At 36.9% G+C, this 23,213-nt stretch overlaps 2 protein-coding genes and 1 long non-coding RNA gene across 3 annotated transcripts; all 3 read right to left on the minus strand.

Moving 5' to 3' along the window:
- Positions 1–996: 996 nt before the first annotated feature.
- LOC137827190 (uncharacterized) lies at positions 997–2,154 on the minus strand. Its single transcript, XM_068633418.1, has 5 exons — positions 2,030–2,154; positions 1,883–1,946; positions 1,436–1,773; positions 1,227–1,353; positions 997–1,147 (listed from the first exon to the last, which is right to left on the minus strand). Exons 3-5 carry the CDS (start codon positions 1,771–1,773, stop codon positions 1,025–1,027), a joined length of 588 nt encoding a protein of 195 aa, XP_068489519.1. The 5' UTR covers positions 1,883–1,946; positions 2,030–2,154; the 3' UTR covers positions 997–1,024.
- A 349-nt stretch (positions 2,155–2,503) lies between these two features.
- On the minus strand, positions 2,504–2,873 carry LOC137827191 (uncharacterized). The gene is made up of 2 exons (XR_011083679.1): positions 2,833–2,873; positions 2,504–2,757 (listed from the first exon to the last, which is right to left on the minus strand). It is a non-coding gene; the product is annotated as an uncharacterized lncRNA (long non-coding RNA).
- Positions 2,874–4,454: 1,581 nt separating this feature from the next.
- Positions 4,455–5,711, minus strand: LOC137824552 (uncharacterized). The gene has a single exon (XM_068630218.1). It carries the CDS (start codon positions 5,709–5,711, stop codon positions 4,455–4,457), a length of 1,257 nt encoding a protein of 418 aa, XP_068486319.1.
- Positions 5,712–23,213: the final 17,502 nt, after the last annotated feature.

Here is a 23,213-nt window from a genome sequence, read left to right on the forward strand (position 1 = left end):
CCTGGCGATTCCCAGTTCCCTCGCTTCCTCAGGGCGATTCCTTGCCTCTTCCTCCTCCAGACCAGCGTTCCCCTCCCCCAGCTCAGCATCCACCATCTCCACGTCTCTTCCGGCGGTCTCTTCTGTTACCGTCGATCTGGGCTTCACGCCGGGAGGCGGGGTGGTCGTTACGTAACTCATCGATCTCTTGTTTTTCAGGCTATTCTCATAGCACTTCTTCGCTTCTTTCTGATTGGATTTGATGGTGATCACCACCCCCTCCATAGACGGCAACTTCACCTTCATGTGCCGGGTCGACGGTATGGCACCTATCCTGTTGAGCGTGGGTCTTCCCAACAGGATGTTGTATGCTGAAGGAGCGTTTACAACAAGGTATTTGATTCTCTCCGTTCTTGAACCCGCCACATCTGTAAACATAGTCCTCAATTCTATGTACCCCCTGACCTCTACCTGGTCACCTGCGAAACCATACAAACACCCTCCATAGGGCCTCAGCTGGTCAAGGGGCAGCTCCAACTGCGTGAAAGTCGACCAGAACATCACGTCTGCCGAGCTTCCTTGGTCCACCAGTACCCTGTGGACCTTTCTTCCTGTTGTTATCAACGAAATTACTATGGGATCGTTGTCATGAGGCACAACATCCCGGAGATCTTGCTTGGTGAATGTAATATCCACTTCCGGCGAGTGGTCTTCAAACATATCCACCGTCATCACAGACCTCGCGTACCTCTTCCTCCGTGATGCGGTGCATCCACCTCCTGAGAAACCCCCTGCGATAGTGTGGATTTCCCCGTGCGTAGGCATCTCGTGCTGCTGAGCCTCTCCACCTGCTGGTTGGGAGCTCGACGCGCCCCCCGTCCTTTTATCCAGCAAGTAGTCATTTAGGTACAGTAGATATGGAACAACCACAGTAGGCTGAGGCTCCCTTCTCAACAGCCCGATTCGCCTTGGCAATAACACTCTTGTTCTGGAATTCTGTAGAACTCCAATGCTGGTCCAAGGTTGCTCGAACAAGTTGTGGAATTCAGGTCCCCTTATCTTGACCATGCCTAACTTTACTCATAGCATTTTTAAAGATACGGGAGGCTTTTGTATCAAAAATGGATCTAATGAGTTGGTCTTGTTCCATATCCCACCTATACTCTTTCTGCATGTAAAATAAATTAGAAAAAAAACATTGTAGAAAAATAAAATATCATTTTAAATGTAATCATAACTCAAATTACCTTGAACTCTCCAAACCATCTATCTCTAAGCTCAAGACGAACCTTCTTCCAAGTGGGACTGGGTTCATCATATTTTTGCTTGATGATTCGTGAGATTACATTGGAAGGTCCATTTGCAGGTGAAAAACTATGTTCAAAACATATTGTCAAAATGATATATGAAAATTAGATCATATTTACGAATTACAATTAGATTAAAATATACTTACTCTCCTCTTTCTGCATGAAGCCAGGGTCTTTGATCAACTACATTGCCAGACTCATTGTCAGGTGTAAGAGAGTCTTGTATCGATGAAGGTTGATTCATAGTTGGCTCTGTAGAAAAGGTAGTAGGATTTGATTCTCCTACATGATGTTCAATATCTTGTCCGTGAAGTGTAGGAAGTGGGGCGGCTCCTTCATAAATAGGATGTGTAGACTCCATAGTTGTTGGAAGAACAAACGAAGGGGGAATGTTGGTATTGGGTAAAGATATATCATCAACACGAACACCTCGACCACCACGATTAGGTGCTCTACGACCACCACCTCTACCCCTTGGTGTCATCTGCAAGTAAAAAATATTACATATATAAGATGTAATTAATACAATAATCAAAGTGGATCAATCAATTTTGAATAAACAAATAAAGTAATCATGATCAAAAGACTCAAACCTGATTGTGTTTTCTACAACCAAATATGTCAACCAAATATGTCAGTTATCTTCCCTGTTATTCACTACAATTATGGGAAACCACAATAAAATTAATGTTAAACATAATTTGGACAAGGTATACAATCAATTTTAATGCATGAATTACCGAAGAGGTATCTGTGTCACTGAAATCACTCTCAATGTTATCCTCACTTGAAATGTATTCCTCCTCGTATTGTTCATCTATGTTTGTTTCATTTAGTAATTGTATATCTACTTCTTCTCCCCCCCCCCATCAACATCAGCAAGAGAATCATGAATAAATTCTGGATCAACATGTAGCACTACTTCAAGTTGTAGAAGCTCATCATCTTGGTATGGAGTGTCATGCTCAACCTCACTTACTGTGTTATCAATGATTCTAATACGAGCTTTTGTTTTAATTACTCCCAACCAACCTTGGTGTCCCTCTGGATATTTGGTGTAATAAACTTGCTCTGCCTGTTGGGCAAATATGAATGGATCATATGCTTTATTATATCTCCGTGATTCTTTTACTTGAACGATCCCATAGTTCTTATCTACTTTGGTTCCTATATTAGAAGTATTATCAAACCATTCACACTGGAAGAGAACTACATTCATTATTGGAAAGCCAGTATACTCCAATTGAATAATATTAGACAATATTCCATAAAAATCTGACTCTGATTGACCATTGGTTCCTCGTACATAAACACCATAGTTAGTGGAATTCATGCCTTCACTCCAAAGAACAGTGTGAAATTTGTATCCATTGATAACATAGATAGACCATGATTGAACTTTTCTCTTAGGACCCCATGCTAAGTTAACCAATAATGGATCTTCAATATTATTTTCTGGATTTAGAACCTAAACAAAAGATTATAAATTACACAATGTCTATCTAAAAGTAAAATTTGTATAAAAGGCAAATTATAAACATACATATTGTTTGAACCATGTAGCAAAATAGGATGAAATGTATTTGCCAATTTGAGCTTCTGAAGCAGTAGGACTAATCTCTCTTAAATATTCAACATAAATACTGCAACAAAGAAATTGATTATTCAAACCTCATGCAACATAATTAACTTTCTTTTCAAATGAGTGAACATTGTCTTACTCAAAGTATGGTTGAACCTCTTCACAGTTTTGAAGAACATACAATTGGGCAACATCAAAGTCTTTTTGATTTAGATAATATGTCATGCATTTTCCGATTTCTCTTCCTGGATAATTGAAAATTGAAATAGGAGGAGCACGTGAAGAACCCTCGCCTACTTCAAGATTACAAGGGATCCTAGTCCTTCTTGTTTCAACATGATCAGGATAATAAAATGAGGCAAATGTAGATGTTTCCTCCACCAAGTAAGCTTCACAAATAGAGCCTTCCACCCTCGCTTTATTTTTTACTTTTTTTTTAGGGAGTGTAAGAACCTAAAAAAGAATATGGATGTACATAATTTTAAATATTAAATAAATAAACAACAAATATTATAATAGTGATTAGTAATTTTATACCTCTCAAATGGATACATCCAACGATATTGGACTAAACCACCAACTTTTGCCTCGTAAGGTAGATGAATTGGAAGATGTTCCATGGAATCAAAGAAGCTTGGTGGAAATATTTGTTCCAATTTACACAATAACACAGGAATATTTTCTTCCATAACTCTTAGGTGTTCAACATTTAGTGTTGTCGAACTTAATTCTCTGAAGAAAAGACTAAGTTCAATAAGAACTTTCCAGATTGATTTTGGTAATGCTTCAAATGCAATTGGAAGCAAACGTTGCATGAACACATGACAATCATGACTTTTCATGTCATGTAACTTGCCTTGATTAAGGTCAACACATCTACCCAAATTGGAAGCATATCCATCTGGAAGCTTCAGTTCTTTAACCCATTTACAAATAAAGACTCTTTGGGATTTCGTAAATGTATATGCTGCTTTTGGTTTGATAAGTTTGCCACCACCAATGTCTTTCAACTCTAGCTCTTTTCGATTGCATATTTCTGCTACATCCAATCGAGCCTTGTTTGTGTCCTTAGTTTTTCCTTTGATATCCATCACAGTGTCAAACACATTCATGAACACATTTCTCTGTGTGTGCATAACATCAATATTGTGACGTAAAAGTTGAGTTTTCCAATATGGCAACCTCCAAAATATACTTTGTTTCTTCCAATTATGTTTAATACCATATTCAGGAATATTTTGTTGTTCTTGTAATTTAGTGCAAACTGGTAAGTGTGCAACCCTATTCCAAATGTCAAGACTAGACAAACGTGGAGGAGGGGGATCAGTCTCAACAAACTTCTTCTTGAATGCCTTTTTATTCTTCCTAAATTGATGATCAGGTGAAAGAAATTGATGATGACAGTCAAAAAAGGATATCTTGTGGCTATGACTAAGATAAAAAGCCTTTGTTCTTTCCATGCATATAGGGCAAGAAAGTCTACCAGAAGTCATCCAACCCGATAACATGCCGTAAGCTGGAAAGTCATTAATTGTCCACATCAAAGCAGCTTTCATCATAAAATTTTGCCTTAGTGACATGTCTTAAGTCAATATCCCTTCAGTCCACAAGGTGCATAAGTCATCTATAAGTGGTTGCAAGAACACATCAATCTTATGCTTTGGATTTGAAGGACCTGGAACTAAGATTGTCAAAAACATAAACTCTCTCTTCATGCACATGGAAGGTGGAAGGTTGTATGGGGTTAGGATAACTGGCCAACAAGAATAACTTTTTCCATATTGACCAAAAGGATTAAACCCATCTGCACATAAACCTAATCTGACATTTCTTGGGTCTTGACTAAAATCTGGATGCATTCTATCAAAATGCTTCCAAGCTTCTCCATCAGATGGATGAGACAAAATAGACGGGTCCCTTTGATTCTCACTATGCCATCTCATGTGAGGTGCAGTTGCCATTGAAGAGTATAACCTTCTAAGTCTAGGAATGATGGGAAAGTACCACATTTTCTTAATAGCAATTTTCTTTTCAATTCCCCTCCTAGTGACTGTCTTATATCGCTCCATTCCACAAATAAAGCAATTACTTATACTTTTATGACAATGTTCCCTATAATACAACATGCATCCTTTTGGACAACAATCAATTTTCGTACAACCCAAACCCAATTTTTCCATTGACTTCTTAGCTTGGAAAAAATTATTAACCATTCGATGATCTTTGGGCATAGTCTCCCCCATAAGTTGGACCATTCTATTGAAACATCCTTCAGACATATTATAATCAGATTTCAAGCTTAGAGCTTCCAAAGAAGCTGACAATTCTGAGTGATTCTCGCATCCTTCCCACAAGGGTGCTTGTGCAGCCGCAAGCATGTTAAAAAAATTTCGAGTTTCAAGATCAGGATTTTCCTCCATGTACTCAGATCCAATAACACTCTCTGGTTGCATGAAATGTGCATTTGAGGGGCCCACATGATCCATTATCATTTGATGGAAACGACCTAATTCTTCTTGTTGTTCACAAGTTCCATAACATGAACTGGAAACATCCACTGGGGGGGATTGTGGCAATTCTTCACCATGATTTGTCCACCAATAATAATTAGGCATGAATCCCTCTTGATAAAGATCCCACCCAACTTGATCCACATACTTGAAAACTTTACAACTACATTTAATACAAGGACATCTTAACATTTCACCTTGTTCTTGAAACTTTTCTTGACTAAGAACATATTGTAGGAACTCATACACTCCTTCTCTAAATTCCTCTGTCAGATGTTTGTTTCTGTCCAATCTTTTATACATCCACTTTCTACCTTCGGGGATTTCCATTAATGCAATCTGACTACAACAAATTCTTAATGTATACACTTGTTTTAGGAGAGAGAAAACAGAACACTGAATGGAGAAAGTAAAAAATGGATGCAAATATGAAAGTATTGGGTTGACAGGAAGAGAAACATACCAAAGTAATTGAGTTGATAAGCTTAAACTTAAATGAAAAGAAACCTGATTTTGTATCACCAATATAAATGATGCAGTTCAACAATTAATTTCTATTTTTTTTTGTTTATCTTTACTTCACTTTTACCACTTCTTATCAAAGCAATTGAGTTGATAAGCTTAAACAGTTAAACGAAAAGAAACCTAAGGACACTTTTGGCAGTATATTGGGCTCTATTTTTAATCTTCTAAAATAATGGTTTCAAATAAGAATGTGTTGCTTATGACTTTGTCTTGTGAAACTCATGGCTATTTTTTTAGTTTTAACTTATTATGTTGACCATTACTCGTCGTTTATATGATATATTTCAAGCTAACTTTTACCACTTCTTATCAATGCAATAGCATGATGTAGAAACTAGAAAGCATGATGTGTGGCTACATGCATAGCTTCCTCTACATGGCTAAAGTATGAGGTGCCAGATGTTAGCCTTTCAACCCATTCCTTAACCTCCAGTATCATTTAGCATTTTTTAGTGTGCCAAAGTATACTATGCTTTAACTTCACTCCTACTCAAAAATGCATAAAACCTCCCCCTCTAAACCCTTTGTACAATGTCCTCATCATTCTGCTTTGTTGAGCACCAATTCATTAACTCTTTCTTCCCACCGTTAAGCTCCATTAATCCCCATGATCCCTTCAGGAATAATGAAGCCTTCTAGAGGAAAGCTTCCTCTTCCCATCATTATCATCACAACCTGTGTTCTTGTTTTTGTGGCTATCTTGTATGCAGAGAGACTCAGTTTCCTCTCTTCCAAGTCCATTTTCAAGTTCAAACCATGTCCTAGACAAATCACCAAACCAAAGTCGAGTAAGTCAGCTTCTCATATGCCACAACTATATACCTCACCTCATCTTTGCCTTCTTATGTTTTTATCTATTATGAGTTTGATTCTAATGCAATTATATCTCATCATACAATGACAGTCCTAGCAGGTGACAGAAAGGCAGATGAAGAGGTTGTGATTGTGAATGCATCATCATGGATTGATGACAGGTTTGATTTTGACCCTGAGGAGTGCAATGTTGCCAATGGGAAATGGGTGTTTAACTCTTCAGTAACGTCTCTCTACTATGACATAAGCTGCCCATATATAGATAGACAGTTTTCTTGTGTCAAGAATGGGAGGAATGATTCTGACTATCGTCACTGGGAGTGGCAGCCAGAAGATTGCACGTGACAGCCAGAAGATTGCACCTTGCCACGGTAAGTTCCTCACTCCAACTTGCCAATTGTAATTGTAGAACTTGCTTTATGTATATAAACATTTTTATCATATACATGTATGATTAGTTTATGTAAACTACATTCCAAAATGACTATATTTTGCAGTTTCAACCCAAAGCTAGCCCTCAGAAAGCTTCAAGGGAAAAAACTGCTATTTGTTGGGGATTCACTACAAAGAAACCAGTGGGAGTCTTTTCTCTGCTTGGTAGAATGGGTCATACCTCATAAGCATAAATCTATGAGACTAGCTCATTCGGTCTTCACTGCCTAGGTATTGATATATTGATGAAATGATGGTCAAATATGTTTACTCAGCTCAAACAGCTATTAACTAGAACAAAACTTAGATGCAGTTTTACATATGCTTTTGCTGTTGTTTTCCAATCAGAATTGGAGTTTCACTTCAATAGACATAACTAAGATGAAGCTTTAAGAAAATAAAAAATCCTAAAGAATACGACTCTAGGGGTAGCTATTTTCAATCAATCATATAGCCAAAAGACAGGCATACCGTTCCCTCGCACCGCTCACACCGTTCGCCTCCGCACGGCTCCGCTCACACCGTTCGTCTCCGATCGGCTCCGCTCACACCTCCGTTCGCCTCTGTTCGTACCTCCGTTCGCATCACGACAATCACCTACAACTTCCTCCTCCTCCGACCACCGTTGCAGCTTCCTCCTCCTCCGACCACCGCTGTAGCTTCCTCTGCACCTTTCTTCACTCCTATAAGCAATTTTGGGTATTTCGTGCCCTAACAACACCTGCACTTCCAAATAACTCCAAAGCTTAAAAAAGAAACAAATTTCAAATTAAAAAATATAGCATTTGTGTAAAATTAAAAATAAATATTAAATAAATATTTAAATAACCATGATAGTAAATATGGATATTTTAATAATTAAAATTTAATAATTAAAAAACTATTTACAATTTAATTCTAAAAATTTATTTATTTTTATAAAATTAAAGTTATTTTAAAGATATCATTTTATTTAAATTTAATTATATAGGATAATTTACTTTTTTTTAAAGGATTAATTTTATTAATAATAATATTTTGTTATGTAATTTTATTTAGAATTTTTATTTGAGCTGATATTTTAAAAAGAGTATTTAATAAATTTTATTTAAATTTAAGAAATTACAAATATATTTGACATATATTTTTTAAATAGAAAACGAAACCAGTAATACAACTAATTATTTTTTAAACGGATGAGTACTCATTAATATTCAAAAGTGTGTGTGATCCTTGTATAGTTTTTTAAAATAAAAATGAATTATTATTATTATTAATAGTAGTAAAATAAACAATTATATTTAGCGACCAAAAGAAATTCGGTGGCTAAAAAATAAACATATTCGGTCGTTAATTCGGTTGCAGATATATTTTTCCCAATTTATTCGAAACAGCCACCACTTTAGCGACCAATGGTTTTGTCACTTATTAAATGTGATTTTTTTTCTAGTAAAATTATTGGGAGCATAATTTATATACTTAAAACTTATACATTTAAAAGTCGTATACTTTTTTTATTAAGAGTTGAATAAAAAAAATTAACAATCAATTACAATAAATTAAATCGCATTTTGACTTTTTTATATAGTTTTTTTATAAAATATTTGTCTCATATTATGGCGACTAAAATAGTTTATTTTGGTTCATTTTGCACCATATTGTAGGGTGAATCTTGAAAAATAGGAAAGATCTTCTTCAAAATAGTGAACGTTCATTAGCTACCACTCTCACAAAATTCACTTTCAAAAATTTCAGAGTGTAAAATTATAATTTGATATAGAAAATTCATTTCATATAAATTATACATTAATGAAAATTATACATTTTGTGACTGATTTATATAAATGAAAATAAAGTGAAGATATATATATAATATATCGAGATTTAGAATCTTCATCATCATTTGATCTGATATATTGCACGGATTTAGCAGAAACAATGGCAAAAGTGTCTTGGATTTTTATGGCCAAAGACTTTGCAACGACCACCTTTTCCGCAGGGATGGTTTAGACAAAGAGAATTACAATGTTTGTCGTCCTGTGTTCGTGGGTTGCAACTTCGTACACGGTTGTCAGAACAACAATACACATCCTTTTCTTCTATATCTTTTATGCTCATCCATTCACCTAAATCCTTCACATCAGTGTCCTTCATCGTTGATTCTGCTCCTCCTATATCTTCACACACCAATTATACATTATTCTAACACAATATCTACCACAATCACATACATTCATCATTAATACATGCATGCAACATCACATATACTTTTAACTGAATCTAAAATGGTTAATGCATGCAACTTATAACAAGAAAAAGTATAACCAAACTTTCTTAGTTTCTCCGATAATGAAACTCAATTTACCTAAGAATAAAACGATGACCAGAATGCAAGCAAGGAGTGGTAAACATGTTTTTGCTGCTATTGCCATCTTTATTTTATTCTATCACTATATCTCACCCAATATCAAACTCAAACAATAAGAGAAGGAAAAAATAACAATTATTTTCTGTGTATTAAAATTCTTCTAAAAACTATTCATATATATAATGGAAAATTATTGTTGTTGATAACCATATTAATACAAACTTCAATGTACTCATATCAATTACCCTTTATTTTAGAAACAAACTAAATAAAAAATAGTAATACAAACTGTTCATAACCATATTCGCATCACATTTTTATATTTTAAAATCATAATAAGAAAGAATCTATTTTTAATCAATTTAATATTATTATAATCATAATTATTATTTTTCAATCAACCAATATAATTTTATACCATGATTCATCAATAATTTTTTTTTTAAAATTAAATATTTCACCTATTAATATTTAAAAAATTACATTAATTTAAGAAATGTTTTAATTTCTTAGATTTATCTTTTTAAAAATATTTTGAAAATAAAATAGAGTAATAAGTTTTTATATGAATAAAATTTTGATAGATTTAGTTTTCACCCTAATTCCATTCATCAATGTATTGGTTAAATCATAGTGTATTCCTTGAATCTTGAAAATTGAGTTTACTAGAGAATAAAATGATGAGAAGAATGACAACAAGGGTAGAAGAGTTGAGGTTGAACCTTGATATTTCCATTTCTAATTTAGTTGGTAGTGTTGGGTAGACAGTAATAGGTTATATTGTGGTTTGATATGTATATAGAAAGATAGTCTTTGAAGTCTCTACTCTCTATAAGGGTTGAACCACCCATGAAGTGGGTCTATTTAATTTTATTACTTCTTACTAATAAAAAAAGGTCATATTTCTATATTTTTTTATTTAATTGCTTTTTAGGAATAAAAGAAGCATTGCGATATATATATCACTAAAGGGACATGCGTTACCTGCAAAAAAAAACTAGCTTTATTAACATAAGTTTTTTTTATCGACAAGAAAAAATAAATAAATATGGGTCACTTCCAGAGTGGTCCAACCCTTATACACCATCCTGAACGCCTAACAAATAATTCAACCTAACAAAAATGATCAATTTCAAACGTTAATTATTTATATAAATCTTAAAAACGAGTTACTAAAGTCATTTAATCTATATAACTTACAAACTACAATAACAATCATGAAAGAAAATAAATTATAATTATTTTTAAAAAACACTTCATTTTCCTATCATGGTTTAAGATAATCTGTATGAATCGAAATAACTAAACTATTGCACATGCTAAAAAATATAAGACCGAGAAAACATCTGGATAGTGATTAAAAATAATTAAACATTTCGATAGGAAAAAAATGTTTATAACATAATTTAAAATTAATAAAACTCATCAAATTAGGTGTCTAAATATTTTTTTTTATCGACAAAGAATAAAATAAATTAAGAGGGACACTTTAAGAGTGTCTCAACCCTTATACAAGAACCACCTTTCACAAAAAAAGCTAGAGGCAGCCAAAAATTCAAAACACAGGCAGAAAGAAGAACAAAGTTGCCAATGTTGTTGCCAAATTATTAAAAAAAATGTACAAAAAACATTTTTGACAGCAGGCATAAAAACCTGCACAAACCCGTGTGCTTAGCAATATAACCCTGGTTGCACTTAGGTTGGGTCTTCAACATCCAAAATAGAGGCCAACACTTCTACATTTTGGATAATGCTCACGGCTTCCATGATTCCAATCTATACATTTTAAGGTACCCTTGGATAAATATATTTGTCATCATATCCTTCATCTGCACTAAAACTACCAAAACTAAAGGATAAGCATCTTCCAACAGACAAAGCATAAGGAACTTGAGGATGAATCTGCACATAATTTGATTCACCTCTAATTCGTTAAGAAAGTTTGCCTTAGGGACGGGGTAACCAACACATACACCAACCAAAATTGGCTCCCTTTTATAGTATAAACCACAAAACCACTACAAATGATAACATCTTTGCCAAAGATTAGGAGCTCCCCTCCAGTTATATTGTGGTTTGATATGTATATAGAAAGATACTCTTTGAACTCACTACTCTATATAAGGGTTGAACCACCACTAAAGTAAGTCTATTTAATTTTATTACTTCGTATTGATAAAAAAAAGTTATCTTTCATTATTTTTATTTAATTTCTTTTTAGGAATATAAGAAGCATTGTGATATGTATAGCTAGAGGGACATGCGTTACTTGCATAGAAAACTGACTTTATTAACAAAGTTGTTTTTTATCAACAAGAAAAAATTAAATAAATATGGGCCACTTCCATAGTGGTCCAACCCTTATACATCATCCTGAACGCCTACCAATTAATTCAACCGAACAAAATCGATCAATTTAAAACGTTAATTATTTATATAAAACCTAAAAAGGAGTTCCTAAAGTCATTTAATTTATATAACCTACAAACTACAATAACAATCATGAAAGAAAATAAATTATGTTTATTTTAAAAAATAACTTCATTTTCTTATCATGGTTTGCGATAATTTGCATGAATCGAATCAACTAAACTATTGCAGATGCTAAAAAAATAAGACCAGGAAAACATCTGGATAGTGATTAAAAATAATTAAACATAAGGATAGGAAAAAAATTCGTTATAGCATAATTTAAAATTAATTAAACTCATCAAATGAAGTGTCCAAATATTTTTTTTATCGACAAAGAATAAAATAAATTAAGAGGGACACTTTAGGAGTGTCTCAACCCTTATAAAAGAACCAACTTTCGCAAAACTACAAAACACCGGCAGAAAGAGAAACAAAGTTGCTAATGTTGCTGCCAAATTATGCACAAATGTTGTACAAAAAACATTTTTGACAGCAAGCATAAAAACCTGCACAAAACCGTGTGCTTAGCAATATTACCCTAGTTACACTTAGATTGGATCTGCAACATCCAACAGGGAGACCAACACTTATGCTTACGGGCAAGAGTTGGCGTTTTGGACAAAGCTCACGGCTTCTAAGATCCTAATCTATACATTTTACGGTACCCTTGGATAGATATATCTGTCATCAAATCCTTCTTCTGCACAAAGACTACCAAAACCAAAGAATAAGAATCTTCGAGCAGACAAAGCATAAGGAACTTGAGGATGAATCTGCATATACTTTGATTCATCTCTAATTCGTAAAGAAAGTCTGCTTTAGCAACAGGATGAGCAACACCTTCACCAACCAAAATTGGCTCCCTTTTAGAGTATAAACAACAAAACCACTATAACTGATAACATCTTTTCCAAAGATTAGGAGCTCCCCTCAGTCATAATATGCAGAAAACCAAATATCCAACGCCTATAGACAAACAACATTTGATCCAACTTAGAAGGAGATGACCACTAATGATTGATCATCCACCAAGGGGAGAACTTTGTGAACAAAGAAGTACAATGCTTAAAAAAGGCAGCTAAAACCGAAAGCACCTCCTCCAAAACTACTTATAACACTAGCTTCCTTGTAATTGATCCGTAGGACACGCATCCCAAATAACCAATGCCCCTCAAAAACATCGGCACGCCTCCAAGGTCCCCACAATAGAAACCATCATAGTTTATGTTGTCTGCTCCACACAAGACCGGAACAAAAATTTACTAGGCCCCATAGAGAAAACCCTACCAACAGATGCTCTTTGCCATTTACTTAAGACCACACCCTTTGTTTTCTAGTGTAGGTTTAAGGAAGTAAAGAAAGCAAAGACACAGACCAGAGGATTCAAGGATAAAACCTCTCCATCCACATCCCATCCTAACAGTCCCAACTTACCGACTAACAACATCATCAACAAAGCTACCATACAACCTCTACAAAGCAACAAAAACTACCATACACCCTTAACCCTTAGTATTGAGATGATTCACTGTCTAAATTGTATAGGCAGAACAAAACTCCACTCCCCTTGTGTTGAACAGAATCTTAACAGGTGACAGAACTTCCGATCATCACCTGTAACTTTTTCGACAAAGTTCAAGATTTAAGAGCCAATCTAAGAAGGAAAAGTTGAAAGCACATACCTAGTTTGTCATCCAAAGTCTGGATCTGGGTTGTGCCTGATGGAATATTTCTTGCGCATTAGGTTTCCCTTGCTTAAAGATAACAATATTTCTTTGTTCGCACACGCCCATCGCTATTCCCAACCACAAACCTTTCCATACCAGAATTTGCTTGGTTCTGAAATGCACCAGGTGAAAGTTAACAAAGTGAGACTTCAAATCCGTATGTTGGACATTCAAAATTCCCATCCATCTAAGACATAAAGACCACACCCGTGCCACGAAGAATTCCAAGAATAGGTGTTGAGAAGTCTCTTCTGAAGTTTGGCATAACCCACATTCAGAGAAGCAACCTACCACTCCTCTTCTACTTAAGCTGATACGAGTTGGCATTTTATCCAAAAGAATTCTCCATGCAGTAGTCAAAGCATTGGTAAATGCTTTAACCTGCCACAACTGTTTGAGGAAGCCATCAAAATTGTAATTAGCTTTACTTTCATCCCATACACAATATTCATCTTCCTCCATATTTAGACCCCAAAGAAATACACCTGAGCAGTTGTTGTTTTTTAGTCGTTATGAAGTGTCTGAATATGATTGTAGATAGAGAAAGGAACATGGTGGACTCTGCCACGCATCCTGTTCCCATAAAGGGACTAAGATCATACTCATAAGAATGATAAAGAGCATATTAATAGTTATGAGGTAATATTGAATTGGATGAAAAAAGATACAAAAGGATTCACCATGCAGTAGTTAAAGCATTGGTAAATGCTTTAACCTGCCACAATTGTTTGAGGAAGCCATCAAAATTGTAATTAGCTTTACTTTCATCCCATACACAAAAGTCAACTTCTTCCATATTTAGAGCCCAAAGGAATACACCTGAGTAGTTGTTGTTTTTGAGTATTTATGAAGTCTCTGAATATGATTGTAGATAGAGAAAGGAATATGGTGGACTCTACCATGCATCATGTTCCCATAAAGGGACTAAGATCATACTCATAAGAATGATAAAGAGCATATTAATAGTTATGAGGTAATATTGAATTGGATGAAAAAAAATACAAAAGGACTTTCCATGCAGTAGTCAAAGCATTGGTAAATGCTTTAACCTGCCACAATTGTTTGAGGAAGCCATCAAAATTGTAATTAGCTTTACTTTCATCCCATACACAAAAGTCATCTTCCTCCATATTTAGAGCCCAAAGAAATACACCTGAGCAGTTGTTGTTTTTGAGTAGTTATGAAGTGTCTGAAATGATTGTAGATAAAGAAAGGAACATGGTGGACTCTACCATGCACCTTTTCCCATAAAGGGACTAAGATCATACTCATAAGAATGATAAAGAGCATATTAATAGTTATGAGGTAATATTGAATTGGATGAAAAAAAATACAAAAGGACTTTCCATGCAGTAGTCAAAGCATTGGTAAATGCTTTAACCTGCCACAATTGTTTGAGGAAGCCATCAAAATTGTAATTAGCTTTACTTTCATCCCATACACAAAAGTCATCTTCCTCCATATTTAGAGCCCAAAGAAATACACCTGAGCAGTTGTTGTTTTTGAGTAGTTATGAAGTGTCTGAAATGATTGTAGATAAGGAAAGGAACATGGTGGACTCTACCATGCATCCTGTTCCCAAAAAGGGACTAAGATCATACTCATAAGAATGATAAAGAGCATATTAATAGTTATGAGGTAATATTGAATTGGATGAAAAAAATACAAAACTATGAATATTTTTTATCAATAAAATATAAATAAAATTAAAAGTGAATTAATAGAAGGATGTAATTTAATTTCATATTACTATAAATGGATAATTTTTTTTATATTTTATAATATGGTGTACATGGAGAGTTCAAAAATTTTAACGAAATTCTGAGTAAATTATGTGCAAATGACATTTGTGAAGAAAGTGTATTTGGTGCATACGATTTTAATTAGTAGAAAAAATATAGTTATGTTGAAATTGTGCATGTAATCGCCAGTTGTTAAATTGGCGTGTTCCGATCTCCAGCTTACCAGAATCGGTGATCACCAGGTTAAAGATGAAGTCGCCAGATGTAGATTCAGGCGACCTAGTTATTGGAGATCGCCAGAGCAAGCACATCGCCAAAGATGAAGGAGAAGCAGATTATGAAGGCGGCCGACGAGACCACAGGGAAGGTGTATGAAGGCCCCTAACTCGCCAGTTCCAGTAGAGATCGCACTCCCAAGTTAGCTATGCACTGGGCAGTACCATGCATAAGTAACTTAGCCAAAATGAGAGTAGAAGCAGCGCCAAGTCAAGGAGGCTCCAGATGATGGCACGTGTACGACTGGATGCGAGCCACGTGTCCAGGACTATAACTGCCAGGAGAGAGAAAACAACCAGGTATATAAGAGTTCTCAACGAACTTTCTGAGGTACGCACGTTCAGATTATACTCTTTACGCTTGCGAGTTATAGAGCTTACTGTGAGAGAGGATTTGCACGGTTCTTGTTCTCTTAGTATTTGGTGATTCCGTCACTGACTTGGGCATTGGAGTGCGATCGGCCGCAGCGGCGCCGCTCTGTTTCTTTGCAGGTTCTTGAGGCGGATCTCGATGAGGAACGGAGGTGTGAAGCGGTGCGCACGTCGATCCTTTGACGAGGCAGTTTCCAGCGTTCCGGTCAACAGGCAGGATCATCAGGCGCCCACCGTGGGGTCGTGTAAAACTTGCTCCCATCCACAGCGTGAGTTCTTGGAGGTTTTCGAAGTTTTCCGCGTGGTTGTGTGCTGGTGCAACCATCGCTCGCTGTTTGCTTGAGTTTCGTTCGGTGAATTTTCGTTTTATACCGTTCGTTTGGGTTTTCGATCGGTGAAGTGAGGTTTTACTGCTGCTTACGCGTAATTTGTTCGGTGGAGTTCGAGTTCTTTCGCTCGTTTGGTTGTCCGTGGGGAAGCGGTGGTTTCTGGTGAAGTTGTGGTTTTCTTTGAAGGTTTACGGTGTTCTTGAGTTTTCTTGCGCAGTTTCGCACAGTTTTCTCCGATTGATCGTTGAATCGATCGTGGTTGAAGTGTCGTTCGCTGCATTCTGTGATTCGCTGAGTTTCATGAGAAAAATGAGAAGCAATCGCTCAAGTCCAATTGCGCCCGTCGCTGCCGAAGGCGCCGCTGCCATGACCATGGCGCAGATGGCAGAGATGATGCGTTCGTTGCAGGAAACTGTGGAAGCCTCACGCGTAGAGCAGGCGAGAATGCATGAGGACCTGGTCGCCTCTCACGCCAGGAATGAGGAGCTCAACAAGGTGACTGAGGAGCTGCGTCAAGCTCTTCAGGAGCAGCAAGGGCGTTCTTCTGCTGAAAAGGTGGCGCCGTCGTCGCCACCTCGTGTTTTCCCTATGCCTTTTGTTCAGGCGATTACTGACACGCCTATTCCCACGAGCGTGGTTCCGGTTAAGGCTGTCTTTACCGACGTGGAGGATCCAGAGGCTCATCTAACCACGTTCCATACGCAGATGATGCTGTCGGGAGGGTCAGACGCCGTCTACTGCAAGATGTTCGTGAGTACGCTCCAGGGAACGGCGATGGAGTGGTTTGTGAGCCTGCCTAACAGCCACATAACCAATTTTCAACAATTCTCGAAGATTTTTGTCGAGCAGTACATCGTGAATAAGGCACCGCCCAGGGTGTCTTATGATCTGTTCGATATAAGGCAGTACCAGGGAGAGTCCCTCAGAGACTACCTGAATCGCTTTGGAGCGCAGATGGTCAGATCGCAGGCTAAAGATGAAGAAATGTTGGTCTATGCATTCAAGAAGGGCATGCTGCCAGGACCATTCTGCGAGGCCTTGATCAGGGCTCACCCTGCGACGTTTGCTGAAGTCAGGCGACTTGCGGTGGCTCACATCGCCGACGAGAGTGAAGTCGCCGAGAAGAGAGGAAGCGTGGCTCCCGCCAGGCCACGCGCCCAGACCAGGATCCAGCCGCAGAGGGTGCTGGAGACGGCGGCGGCGGCCAGGAAGGACCAGAGGACTCACCATCCTTACGATAGGAGGAACAAGGGAAGGAGCCAAGGGCGCCAGCAACCAGCACGCCGGGAATACAATCGCCCGCCTAAGCACAAGTTTGTCATGGGACTGGCGGATCTGATCGCCATTCCTAACATATCTGCTAGGTTGAAAGTGCCTGAGAAGGTGGGCGACAAGGTGCTGGGGTCAAAGCCGGATGCCTGGTGTGAGTTTCACCAAGGCTTTGGCCACACTTTGGACTCGTGTTTGTCCTTGGGATATGATGGAGATCAAGCCCAAGAGAACATGGAGGCCACTCATCAAGCTCAAGAAGAGGTGGAGGCACAATTGGAGGACGCCCATGGAGGTCAAAGTCCACCTCAAAGGATTACAAGAAGCATGTTCAAAGCCTTGGGAGCTAGAGGACATTTATTTTCTCTTTTTGTAGTGTCTTTAGTTGAAGGTGCTTAGAGGGAAACCTTAGAAACCTCTTTTGTTATAGCATCTTTTAGGCTTTAGTTAGGAGCTTTAGGGGGGTGTATTAGTAGATAGGTGTAGAAGTAGAATAGGGGGTGCCAAAGTGAAGGAAAGGATCACACCTTCCTTGCTTTGCAAATAGGCGCCGGTTCTAGTTTGAATTAGGAGGGAATTTTGAATTGTTTTAGCTTTCTTTTTCAGCACCTTAGGCTATAAATAGAGGTGCCTTCCTTGTAAATTTCAGATTTGAATTTTATCTAAAGAAACTATACTCAAAATTGGAGTGAGCATTTGGAGAGCTTTGAGCTTCTTCTCTAGTCTTATCTTAAAGGACCATGGTTTCCTCAAGTGGCGGCTTCCACACTCATCTAGGAGCATCCATTCTTCTAGTGGCGTGATCATCCAACCATTCCTCCATCTTCATGAGCATTCTCTTCTCCTTCCTTTCTTCTTCTTCAATTTGTTCATGTAGCTTTGAGTTTTGAGTTGTTTTTGTTTCGGTTCCTTTAATTTTCCAGCACCTATATTCTGTTTGCTTCTTAATTCTGTTCGGTACTTTTGTTTTTAATTCAATTCTGTTCGGTCTCTTCTTTTCATTCTCCTTTGTTGATTCAATTTGACAATATTTGGTTCATCCAAATGAGTTTGGGATTTGGTACTTGTTATTGGTGAGTTCTTGATCTTAGAACCATGATCCAACTTCTAAGAAAGTGCCTCTACATTTTCCAGCTCAAGGTGATTCCTCAAAGTGTCAAGAATCTTGTTCTATGTGGCTATTGGAATCACATCATGTGGTATCATGAGTCTTAGGTTCTTCTTGTTTAATTGTTGAGTTGTGTGCACTTTATTTCAAGAGCTCTTTTTAATTTCTTGCAATTTAAGTTTCTGTTTTAGAATTGTATTTGAGTATTCTTGCTGTTTTTCTTTTGCTCCAAGTGTTTGTGGAAAGGTTTATGGCACTCATAATTTTTATGAGTATGGTTGCTCTTTTGGAATGGCATTATCCTTCCTAGAGTTTACCTTAAGCTTCCTTTCATTTGTTACAATTTGTGTTGTGTCTTTTAATTTTTGAATCATGTCAAGTTTTGTCTTAGTCATGTTATTCCATATATGTCATTACTTCTAGTAGTACTTTTATTGTTTTGATTGTTTCTTGCTTTGGTGTCATATAATTTTCTGCATTGATGTTGATCCTTTGTGCATTTTCTTTTTAGAATTGAGTTCATACTTGTATTCTAGACCTATACAAGTTCCAATACATCATTTTCTATTATGTCTTTGCTGGTTCATCATCCTGTTTTTTTATTCCTATTAGGATTCCTCTGTTTCTGAAAAAAGTGCTTACTGTTTTTCCTTATTGCAACTGATTTAGGTACTGTAAAAATCTGAAATTCTGGATTTGAGATATTCAAAGTGTTAGAAAACAATAGAAAAAAGAATCATTCAAAAATATGAAGTACACAAAAAATGATAAATAAAATAAAAAAAGTGTACATTCCTGCCGAAAAAAATACGGTAATCTGGCAGTGATTTTAAAAAGTTTATTTCTCTCAATTGGCTTACTGTTTTTATTTGATTCCAGTGCCATTTTTGAGTTAACATCTTGAAGTTTCTGTGGTATAAATTTCATAATCCAGTTCGCTCTACAACGTTCCAGTTAAATCAGTGAATATCAAACACAGTTTGCATAAAAAAAAAAATTTTCCAGTAGCTAAATTTTTTTTGTTTTCTTCATCTCCTCTAGTGCTTTTCCTTAGGTATTCTTTTGTGTGCCTACTTTTCTCATTGAGTTCTTTATTTTCTTGATTGTCTTTCATTCTTACTCTTTGAGTTTGTCTTACATATAGTATTCCTTTTGCAATTACCTTTTCCTTGCTTATACCTTTTCTTGTTTGTCTTTATTGTTTCTTTGGTTTTGTGGTGGTTTGCTCTTAAGATTGGTGTGCTTGCTTTGACATATTTCATTTGAGGATTCCAAGGCCTCAAGATCAGATTGGAGCAAGAACATTATTTCTTTGAGAGTGATATCTTTTTCAGCCTTAAATTCACTTCGGCAGTTTCAAGTGCAAAGCTCACTGTTTTTGCTAATTTTTAACTTGTTTGCTGTTTTGTGTGTTTGCTGTTTTTTAATTACAAATGGCTGGATCTTCAAGTGATGCATCCTACAAGCAGAATTCTCCTTCCAAAGCTTCCATTCTTGGTGAATTACATGAAGCTCAAAGAACAATTAGAAGGTTGGAGGAGAAATTGCAAAAGATGGAGGTCCAACAAACTAGACCATCTCCTTCTATCCATGATGGACATCATTCTCATAGACCATCTTCAAGAGCTTCTTCAAATGATGTTGGCCGTGAAGATGAGCATAGGAGAAGGAGACCTCCACCCCAAGTCCATGGACAAAGACATCATCACCAAGGGGAAAGAATTCACTACGGCAATGGCTTCTACCATGATGCAAAGTCCAAGCTTCCTTCGGTCAAACTACCTTGTTTTAATGGTTTTAGTGATCCAAATGTGTATTTAGATTGGGAGGCTAAGTGTGAACAAATTTTTGAGATCCATGAGATCCAAGATGAGCATAAGCTCAAGCTAGCCACCCTAGAGTTTAGTGATTATGCCATGAAATGGTGGCATGGGATTGTAAAGGACATTATCTATCACAAGGGTCCTCCCGTGGACTCTTGGAACTCTTTAAAGGATCATATGCGCGCTAGGTTTGTGCCCCCACATTTTAGGAAAGACCTCATGTTGAGACTCCAACGGTTTCAACAAGGCACGCTAAATGTGGATGAATATTATAAGGAGCTTGAGACGCTTGTGCTTAAAATTGAATTAGAAGAAAGTGAAGAAGCCATGGTTGCTAGGTTTGTGAGTGGTCTTAGGAAGGATATCCAAGACATTGTTGAGTTACAAGAGTATTCATCATTGGGCTCTTTAGTTCATCTTGCAATGAAGGTGGAAGCCCAACTTGCTAAGAAAAACTCTTTTAAAAATGCTTCCAATAATGGATACTACTCCAAGTCTTGGAGAAACAAAACTTCTTTTTCAAAACATCCTTCCAAAGATTCTTCTTTCAAACCCAAGGAATCTAAGCCATCAACATCTAGACCTAAGTCTCCCACTAGAACATCTAACACTAAATGCTTTAAATGTATGGGTTATGGTCATATTGCTGCAAATTGTCCTTCAAAACGAAGTATGTACATGCATGAGGGCATTGTAGTTAGTGAGCATGATTCGGATTCTTCAAAGCATTCATTGCATTCTCATGCATCTAGTGAGGAAGAGAGTGAATGTCCACTTGAAGGGGACTTGTTAGTTGTGAGAAGACTTCTTGGACAAGTTTCACAACCTTTTGATGAAAGTCAAAGGGAAAATATTTTCCATACAAGATGTCTTATTCAAAACAACATTTGTTCCTTGATAGTGGATGGGGGTAGTTGTTTAAATGTGGCTAGTACAAGAGTAGTAGATAAGCTTGGTTTGCCTACTATCTCTCATACAAAGCCCTACAAATTACAATGGCTTAGTGAAGTAGGAGAAATAATTGTTAATAAACAAGTCCTCATCCATTTCTCCATTGGAAAATACAAAGATGAGGTATTATGTGATGTTGTGCCCATGGAAGCCACTCATGTTCTTTTGGGAAGGCCTTGGCAATTTGATAGAAAAGTTTTACATGATGGCTTTACCAACAAATTATCTTTCGAATTCCATGGTCACAAGGTTACTTTAAAATCTCTCTCTCCAAGAGAAGTCCATGAGGACCAAGTTATCATGAAGAAAAAGAGGGAGAGTGAAAAAGATAAAAAAGATAAAAAAGATAAGAGTTCTAAGCCTACACTCCTTGTGTCTAGGCGTGACATTGAAAGGGAAATAGTGGCTCATCATCCTCTTTTTTTAGCCATCCCTAGAACTCTTAGCATAGAAACACTTGTTGATAGTCCTCATTGCTTGGAAAATTTGGTAGAAGAGTTCAAAGATGTGTTTCAAGATCCTCCAAATGGACTTCCACCTTTGAGAGGGATTGAGCACCAAATTGATTTGATACCGGGCTCTTCTTTACCAAATCGTCCCGCATATAGGACCAATCCAAGTGAAACCAAGGAAATTCGCCAACAAGTTGAGGCTTTGATTGAAAAAGGGTGGGTGCAAGATAGCATGAGTCCTTGTGCTATGCCTATCATCTTAGTGCCAAAAAAGGATGGCACATGGCGAATGTGTTCGGATTGTAGGGCCATAAATAACATAACCATTAAGTATAGGCATCCCATACCTAGACTAGATGATTTGTTGGATGAATTACATGGTTCAAAAATCTTTTCAAAGATTGATCTTAAAAGCGGCTACAATCAAATCCGTATCAAACCGGGTGATGAATGGAAGACGGCTTTTAAGACCAACTTTGGTTTATATGAGTGGTTAGTTATGCCTTTTGGTTTAACTAATGCACCAAGTACCTTCATGCGCCTCATGCATCATGTTCTTAGACCTTTCATTGGTAAGTTTGTTGTGGTTTACTTTGATGACATTCTCATTTATAGCTTATCTTTGAATGACCATAGGTTGCATGTTAGGCAAGTTTTGGAAACCCTTAGGAAGGAACATTTGTATGCTAACCTTGCTAAATGTATGTTTGCTCTTGATCATATAGAATTCCTAGGGTTTGTTGTGAGTTGTAAAGGGGTCCATGTGGACAAAACCAAGGTGGTGGCCATTCAAAATTGGCCTACACCGAAATCTTTGAATGAGGTCCGAAGTTTTCATGGGCTTGCTTCTTTCTATAGAAGATTTGTCCCAAACTTTGGTACCATTGCCGCACCACTCAATGACATAGTGAAAAAGGATGTGGTCTTTCATTGGGGAGAAGCACAACAAAATGCTTTTGATACTTTGAAAGAAAAATTGACTAATGCTCCCATCTTGGCCCTTCCTAATTTCACTAAGACATTTGAGATTGAGTGTGATGCTTCAAGCATAGGTATTGGGGCTGTTCTCCTTCAAGAGGGCCACCCCATAGCCTATTTTAGTGAGAAATTGAAGGGAAGTCATCTCAACTATTCCACCTATGATAAAGAATTATATGCACTTGTTAGGGCTTTGTTTACTTGGCAACACTATCTTTTTCCCAAAGAGTTTGTGATACATAGTGATCATGAATCTCTTAAATATTTGAAAAGCCAA

Source organism: Phaseolus vulgaris, chromosome 8, assembly GCF_000499845.2.
Source record: "Phaseolus vulgaris cultivar G19833 chromosome 8, P. vulgaris v2.0, whole genome shotgun sequence".
Classification (NCBI taxonomy): domain Eukaryota; kingdom Viridiplantae; phylum Streptophyta; class Magnoliopsida; order Fabales; family Fabaceae; genus Phaseolus; species Phaseolus vulgaris.